Source organism: Mizuhopecten yessoensis, unplaced genomic scaffold, assembly GCF_002113885.1.
Source record: "Mizuhopecten yessoensis strain PY_sf001 unplaced genomic scaffold, ASM211388v2 scaffold10403, whole genome shotgun sequence".
Taxonomy (NCBI): Eukaryota; Metazoa; Mollusca; class Bivalvia; order Pectinida; family Pectinidae; genus Mizuhopecten; species Mizuhopecten yessoensis.
The window spans coordinates 314808-323362 of record NW_018408529.1 but is presented as its reverse complement, the minus strand read 5'-3'; the positions used below and the strand labels follow the sequence as shown (position 1 = coordinate 323362).

The following is an 8555-nucleotide window of genomic DNA, read 5'->3' as shown; positions in this document are numbered from 1 at the left end:
TTTGGTCCTTTTTGATGTCTCCTCGGCTCGGCTCTTTTGGTCCTTTTTGATGTCTCCTCGGCTCTTGTTTGGTTCTTTTTGATGTCTCCTCGGCTCTTTGGTCCAGTTTTGATGTCTCCTCGGCTCTTTTGGTCCTTTTTGATGTCTCCTCGGCTCGGCTCTTTTGGTCCTTTTTGATGTCTCCTCGGCTTTTATGTCTCCTCGGCTCTTGATTGGTCCTTTTTGATGTCTCCTCGGCTCTTGTTTGGTCCTTTTTGATGTCTCCTCGGCTCTTGTTTGGACCTTTTTGATGTCTCCTCGGCTCTTTGGTCCATTTTGTGATGTCTCCTCGGCTCTTGTTTGGTCCTTTTTGATGTCTCCTCGGCTCTTTTGGTCCTTTTTTATGTCTCCTCGGCTCTTGATTGGTCCTTTTTGATGTCTCCTCGGCGATTGTTTGGTCCTTTTTGATGTCTCCTCGGCTCGGCTCTTTTGGTCCTTTTTGATGTCTCCTCGGCTCTTGTTTGGTTCTTTTTGATGTCTCCTCGGCTCTTTGGTCCAGTTTTGATGTCTCCTCGGCTCTTTTGGTCCTTTTTGATGTCTCCTCGGCTCTTGTTTGGTCCTTTTTGATGTCTCCTCGGCTCTTTTGGTCCGTTTTTGATGTCTCCTCGGCTCTTGTTTGGTCCTTTTTATGTCTCCTCGGCTCTTTTGGTCCTTTTTGATGTCTCCTCGGCTCTTTGGTCTGTTTTGTGATGTCTCCTCGGCTCTTTGGTCTATTTTGTGATGTCTCCTCGGCTCTTGTTTGGTCCTTTTTCATGTCTCCTCCGCTCTTGTTCGGTTCTTTTTCATGTGTCCTCGGCTCTTTGGTCCATTTTGTGATGTCTCCTCGGTTTCTGTTGTCACCTTTATTTAGAGATAGCACATACAATCTTAGATTTTCTATTTTTCGCTGTGTATTGAGGCCATGGTGTATATTTTACAGTGTATTAATAATTAATAAAGGCAAGACACAACAATTGGTAGCAAAATAATATGACATTTTATTCTAAATTTCGTAAAAAGATCTGAGTAAGTACAACATCGTATAAGTAATTAACTCTAATATCGAGCAATAGAGATTAAAAAAATATGTATCAAAATATGAAAATATTTTTTTGTTAAATGTATACAATAATCAATTGTAGAGTCACATTTAAATGTACAATATATATATATGTTATGTATAAACGAGTAAGCCAACGAAATATCCGTACAATTCAATCGAATTTTAAAGTGTATATATATATATCTGGTCATAAATGACTAAATCACATATAATCAATATTGATGACATGAGGTAGTGGTATATAACTGTACAATAACAGATAAAGATGCCGTTTCAATATGAAATGGCCTAACTATTTCTAGCAGTCAGCACTGTCATAATGGTACGACTGGGCTTATACAATAAGTACAGTTCTAAGTCTGAACAGTTTATGAGTTAGTTTCCTTTATGGAGAAGATTTTTCAGAAAGAAATTCACGTATACTATTACATATAATATTACGAAAGGAACAAACGATAAAATTCACAATCGAAAAAAACCCACAAATATGACGTACCACTAACAAAGGTAACAGCGCCACATATTACACATCTCGTTACAATCAACGAGGAAACGAGATCGCTTCGACTTTTCCAATAAATAATATTTCTATATATAAATAAAATTGTTGAATGTTGGCGTCGTTAATTTAAAACTTACATTCATCAATTTACAATCGAATGTCAAAAAACATTAATTTGTTAACGATTGTGGTTACCCTACGCGGAAGCTCTGTCGCAACCACAGGGACCTGGGAATTTATTGGGGATGTCATTTTTACCGGAAAGTCGATCTAAACCCCTAAAACATGTAAAGTTACTTTGAACACCGTAGCTAAGGTCCATGGCCCACTTGTGTAAAACATCTCAACTCTTGAGATTTCCTCAAGTCTAAGATTTCCCATAGACAATACATTGCTTGAGATTTTCCTTAACTTTGGGATGTTTTATACAAGTGGGCCCAGATACCTGATTTTTTTTCGGTAAAAGTGACACCCCATTAATGATCATATACTGTACACGGTATATATGATCGTTGGGGGTGTCATGTTTACCGAAAGTCGATGTAAACCCATAAAACATGTAAAATTACTCTGAACATCTTAGTTTATGTCCAAAAATAGCTGTAACAAATTATCAGGTCCCTGTGGTCCTAACCCATCGCAGTAAGTCACAATTCCACCAAATTACCGCCTCAGTAGCCCCAAGTATCGACATTTCAACTAGACAATATTCACCAGAATACCGAAAACCATGATCATCAGATGGTATATTGGCTATGTTTTTGTTTGGTAACCGAAAATAATTTCATTAAAAAAATATTGTTATCATCTCCATTCCTGTCTAAGACCTCACAACCATCCTTTCCACACTGTGACATTATCAGAACAATCTTCACCACTCGGTAAAACATTTTTATTTTTACTAAACCTGTAAATATGTTTGTTACATATCTTCACCACACTAAAAGCATATCTAATTTGTCCTTAGCATCTGTAATTACGAATATTTTATCTTCATAATTGTGAATCCAGTCGTCAACAAGTTTCATGAAATAAAAAAGTCATATTTTTATCCATTTCTATTCTATGTTATATATTCATCTGTCGGACTTGTCCTATGCTTATTTATTTATCTTTTGCTATCCATGTTTATGTTTTTATTACTATTCTTTGTGACTCTATTAAGCTAATTTCTTATGTTTTATGCTTAAAATAAAACCTTATTTTCAATACTTTTTTTTATATAGAGCAATGCTTTCTATATTTGTGTCTATCACTTTTTCAATAACTGCGATTTTTTTCGGCATCGTTTTTATATTGTTTTGAATACCCTCTATAATCCTTAAGTAAAACTTTTGATTCAAAGGATTATTTCTCAAACATATATCAAAAAGCTTTCATGTCTACACTGTTGTCACGTGATGCCCGGATGTTTCCACACGTCCCGTTCATACGTCACTTCCTACTGTCGCCCACAGCAGCACATTTTCCATACTCCGCTCGTCTTTTCTTCCTTTTCGAACGACTCCATGCCCAGTACGTAGCATTTTCTGACGAAAGTGAAGTCTGTTTGGACGGATTCATCAACCTTTACGGGTGTGTTCTAAAGTTAAAACAGTACAATTACACAGACAATTAATGTAGGGCATTGTGTGGTAGATCTGACACACAGGAATATATCTTATGTAATAGAAATACCATTTATTTCATTTTGGACATTCCACTTTGGAGGTGAAGTTTAAAAAAAAAACATCTTAGGGTGCACGTACCACTGCATCAGTGATAATCGCACAGAAGAGTTCCTCTCAATGTTGTTTGTTACTTGGAGTATTCTCCCTTCTATATAGAAGATGAAGCAACCAAAGGGACTATTTCTGGCTTAGAGTAATTTACCATTGCTTTTTTTTTTATATTTGTGGCCTACAAATTGGACACTCATTTTGATAAAATGTAGATATAATTTTCGGAAGCATTGGTAGAGTGGAGGCAATTTAATGGTCCTGAGGTTTTTTTTCATTTATAATTCAAAACATTCAAAATTTGGAATGCTATAATGCTGTAAAATGCATGGCATCAAGCGGTTTTCAACAAATACTGCTTTTGAAAAGGACTTACACAAATGTTTCATAATAGAGACATTGGTAATATTATAATTAAACTTGCTGGCATCCTTTACCGTGAAAAGGCAAATATTTTTTTCAAATCAAAAGGGTTTATATTGTTGAGATAGGCATGTCAGACGAATTTTACAACAGGCATGGGCAACGCCACGCAAGCCACGCAAGATTACTTACCGCCCCGAGTCCATCATACAGGGAACGGCTTGGTCTATAACGCTGCAACACTTTGTACCAATGGGGCTCTTCAACGGAAAGGGTAACAATATTGATCAAATATAGTCAAAATCGGTCTTTCTGTAAATTTTAGAGAAAGGGCGTGGGGTATGGACAACATATGATTGCTTTATCATAAAAAGTTGTATGTTTATAGGTATTGTCTCCCTTTGCTCACGGTTGATCTTTAGTCTTTCAAACTTGTTTCATAATTGTCGTAAAAAATGCATTACTTTACAAATAAATACTTTATTTATCATCTTATTCAACAGCGAAAGTCATATAGCATCTAAATAACTACCTCCATAAGTCAATAGGTCACGGAGTGTGACTTTTGTTATATATATGCACCAAATAAGGAGATATTATATTTCGATTTCGTATATCTAGATTCCTGTTTTATCAGTTGAATCCGTCCCTTTAATCACTCACCATTTTCAAACTGGACAGGACATTTTTTCTGAAAGAGCAGTTTCCTCCATTTTTCAGATCTTGTATCAATATTCTGCTTCGCCTCCTGGATTTCCTCGGAGCCGGAGCCGGAGCCGGAGCCGGTCGATGCTGTGTGATATGTTTATAGTAAAAAAAAAATCTTGAATAAAGTCGAATCCATTTCATTTTATAAATGTAAACGTTACACGTATGACATATACGTAATCAAATTACACACACATAAATATATACATATTGACGAGTGTTTCTTTGGAATAAATATAAACTGTTAGGTTGGAAATTATCGCAGCGTGGGAATGCTCGTGTATTTTTGCATCTAGTAAATTACCGCAAAAATTTCCACACGCGAATATGTATGAATAGACTATGGAGATTATATTAAGTATAGAACTCACTAAAAGCGGATAAGAGTGAGAAAATAAAGTCTAGACATTGCAAACGGTATAGTGCTTCACTTATGTGACTTTCATGTTCCTCCAAATAATTGCAAACATGTACAATTTGAATAGTTTATTACCAAACAAAGAAATGGAGCATGTGCACAGAATCTGAGATTGAGCATGCGCACGGTATAATGTTGGTTCCTGTGTCTGAGATCGAAGCGATATAAGTTGGAAACCTTATTGTTTCTTATCCTTTTCTAATTGTCATATTGATAAAGTGTTTATATACCGTGTGTTTTCATACCATATATCTGTATACCATGTATTTATATACCCTGTGTATTCATACCATATATCTGTATACCATGTATTTATATACCGTGTATTTGTATACCATGTTTCTGTATAACGTGTAACGTTAAACCTTGTATTCATATATCGTGTATCTGTATACCGTGTATCTGTATACAATGTTTCTGTACTAACGGGTAACTTTATACCATGTATATGTATAATGTTTATCTGTATACCATGTAATTGTATACCCTGTGTATTCAATCCATATATCTGTATAACGTGTGAATTCATACAATATATCTGTATACCGTGAATCTGTATTCCGTGTGAATTCATCCCATATTTCTGTATACCATCTATCTGTATACCGTGTATATGTATACCGTGTGAATTCATTCCATATATCTGTATTCCGTGAACCTGTATCCCGTGTGAATTCATACAATATATCTGTATACCGCGTATCTGTATACCGTGAATCTGTATTCCGTGTGAATTCATATCATATATCTGTATACGGTGTGAATTCATACCCTATATCTGTATACCGGGTATATGTATACCATGTATCTCTATACCTCTGTATTCCGTGTACCTATATATTGTCTGTATACCGTGTATCTGTATAACACGTATTGCTATATTGTGTACTCTGTATAACGTGTATCTGTATACAATGTATCTGTGTACGATGTATCTGTATACAATGCATATGTATATTGTGTATCTGTCATAACAACGTGTAACTTTATACCATGTATTTGTATATAATGTATCTGTATACAATGTTTCTGTATATCGTGTAACTTTACACCATGTATTTGTATATAATGTATCTGTATACACTGTATCTGTATACAATGTTTCTGTATATCGTGTATCTGTATGCCGTGTGAATTCATATCATATATCTGTATACAGCGTGAATTCATACCATTTATCTGTATACCATTTATTTGTATACCCTGTGTATTCATACCATATATCTCACTTATGTGACTTTCATGTTCCTCCGAATCATCGCAAAAATGTACAATTGGAATAGTTTATTACCAAACAAAGAAATGGAGCTTGTGCACAGAATCGGAGTTTGAGCATGCGTACGGTATAATGTTGGTTCCTATGTCTTAGATCGAAGCGATATAAGTTGGAAACCTTATTGTTTCTTATCCTTTTCTAGATCTGTATACCGTGTTAATTCATACCATATAACTGTATACCGTGAATCTGTAGACCGTGTGAATTCATTCCATATATCTGTATTCCGTGAACCTGTATCCCGTGTGAATTCATACAATATATCTGTATACCGTGTATTTGTATACCATGTATATATATACCATGTATTTGTATATAATGTAATCTGTATACCGTGAATCTGTATTCCGTGTGAATTCATATCATATATCTGTATACAGCGTGAATTCATACCATTTATCTGTATACCATGTGAATTCATACCAGATATCTGTATAACGTGTGAATTCATACCCTATATCTGTATACCGTGAACCTCTATACCGTGTGAATTAATAACATATATCTGTATACAGCGTGAATTCATACCATTTATCTGTATACCATTTATTTGTATACCCTGTGTATTTATACCATATGTCTGCATATAATGTATTTGTATATCGTGTATCTATATACAATGTATCTGTGTACAATGTATATGTATACCATGTATCTGTATACCATGTGAATTCATACCATATATGTGTATACCATGTATCTCTATACATCTGTATACCGTGTTAATTCATACCATATAACTGTATACCGTGAATCTGTATTCCGTGTGAATTCATATCATATATCTGTATACGGTGTGAATTCATACCATCTATCTGTATACCGTGTTAATTCATACCATATAGCTGTATACCATGTATCTCTATACCTCTGTATTCCGTGTACCTATATATTGTCTGTATACCGTGTACCTATATATTGTCTGTATACCGTGTACCTATATATTGTCTGTATACCGTGTATTTGTATGCCATGTTTCTGTATAATGTGTAACGTTAAACCTTGTATTCATATATCGTGTAACTGTATACCGTGAATCTGTAGACCGTGTGAATTCATTCCATATATCTGTATAACGTGTGAATTCATACCAGATATCTGTATAACGTGTGAATTCATACAATATATCTGTATACCGTGAACCTCTATACCGTGTGAATTCACACCATATATCTGTATTCCATGTATTTATATACCCTGTGTATTCAATCCATATATCTGTATTCCATGTATTTATATACCGTGTATTTGTATGCCATGTTTCTGTATACCGTGTATCTGTATACCGTGAATTTGTATACAGTGTGAATTCATACCAGATATCTGTATAACGTGTGAATTCATACAATATATCTGTATACCGCGTATCTGTATACCGTGAACCTGTATACCGTGTGATTTCATACCATATATCTTTATACCGTGTATCTGAATACCGTGTGAATTCCTACCATATATCTGTATAACGTGAATCTGTATACCGTGAACCTCTATACCGTGTGAATTAATAACATATATCTGTATACAGTGTGAATTCATACCCTATATCTGTATACCGTGAATTTGTATACAGTGTGAATTCATACCCTAGATCTGGATACCGTGTGAATTCCTACCATATATCTGTATATCGTGTATCTATATACAATGTATCTGTGAACAATGTATCTGTATACACTGTATCTGTATACAATGCATATGTATATTGTGTATCTGTCATAACAACGTGTAACTTTATACCATGTATATGTATAATGTTTATCTGTATACCATTTATTTGTATACCCTGTGTATTTATACCATATGTTTGCATATAATGTATTTGTATATCGTGTATCTATATACAATGTATCTGTAAAATACCGTGTATCTGTATACCATGTGAATTCATACCAGATATCTGTATAACGTGTGAATTCATACCATATATCTGTATACCGTGTATTTGTGTTATGTGTATAGATCTGTATACCGTGTATCTGTATAACACGTATTGCTATGTTGTGTACTCTGTATAACGTGTATCTGTATACAATGCATATGTATATTGTGTATCTGTATACCATGTATTTGTATACCATGTATATATATACCATGTATTTGTATATAATGTATCTGTATACAATGTATCTGTATACAATGTTTCTGTATAACGTGTAACTTTACACCATGTATTTGTATATAATGTATCTGTATAAAATGTTTCTGTATAACGGGTAATTGTATAACGGGTAATTGTATACCATGTATATGTATACTGTTTATCTGTATACCATTTATTTGTATACCCTGTGTATTTATACCATATGTTTGCATATAATGTATTTGTATATCGTGTATCTATATACCATGTACCTGTATACAATGTATCTGTATACAATGTACCTGTATACAATGTATCTGTGTACAATGTATCTGTATACAATGTATCTGTAAACAATGTATCTGTATACAATGTATCTGTATACAATGTATCTGTATACAATGTT

General features: G+C 34.3%; 1 protein-coding gene across 1 annotated transcript in view; it reads right to left on the bottom strand.

The window, feature by feature from the left end:
* LOC110460453 (protein starmaker-like) overlaps positions 1 to 8555 on the bottom strand; it is a 36549-nt gene that overhangs the window by 25467 nt on the left and 2527 nt on the right. Inside the window, exons 4-7 of the mRNA XM_021513370.1 lie at positions 4328 to 4456; positions 3857 to 3924; positions 3039 to 3165; positions 33 to 879 (exon numbers count right to left, since the gene is read on the bottom strand). Of these exons, the coding sequence (XP_021369045.1) occupies positions 33 to 879; positions 3039 to 3165; positions 3857 to 3924; positions 4328 to 4456 (1171 nt within the window). The remainder of the gene's footprint in view (positions 1 to 32; positions 880 to 3038; positions 3166 to 3856; positions 3925 to 4327; positions 4457 to 8555) is intronic.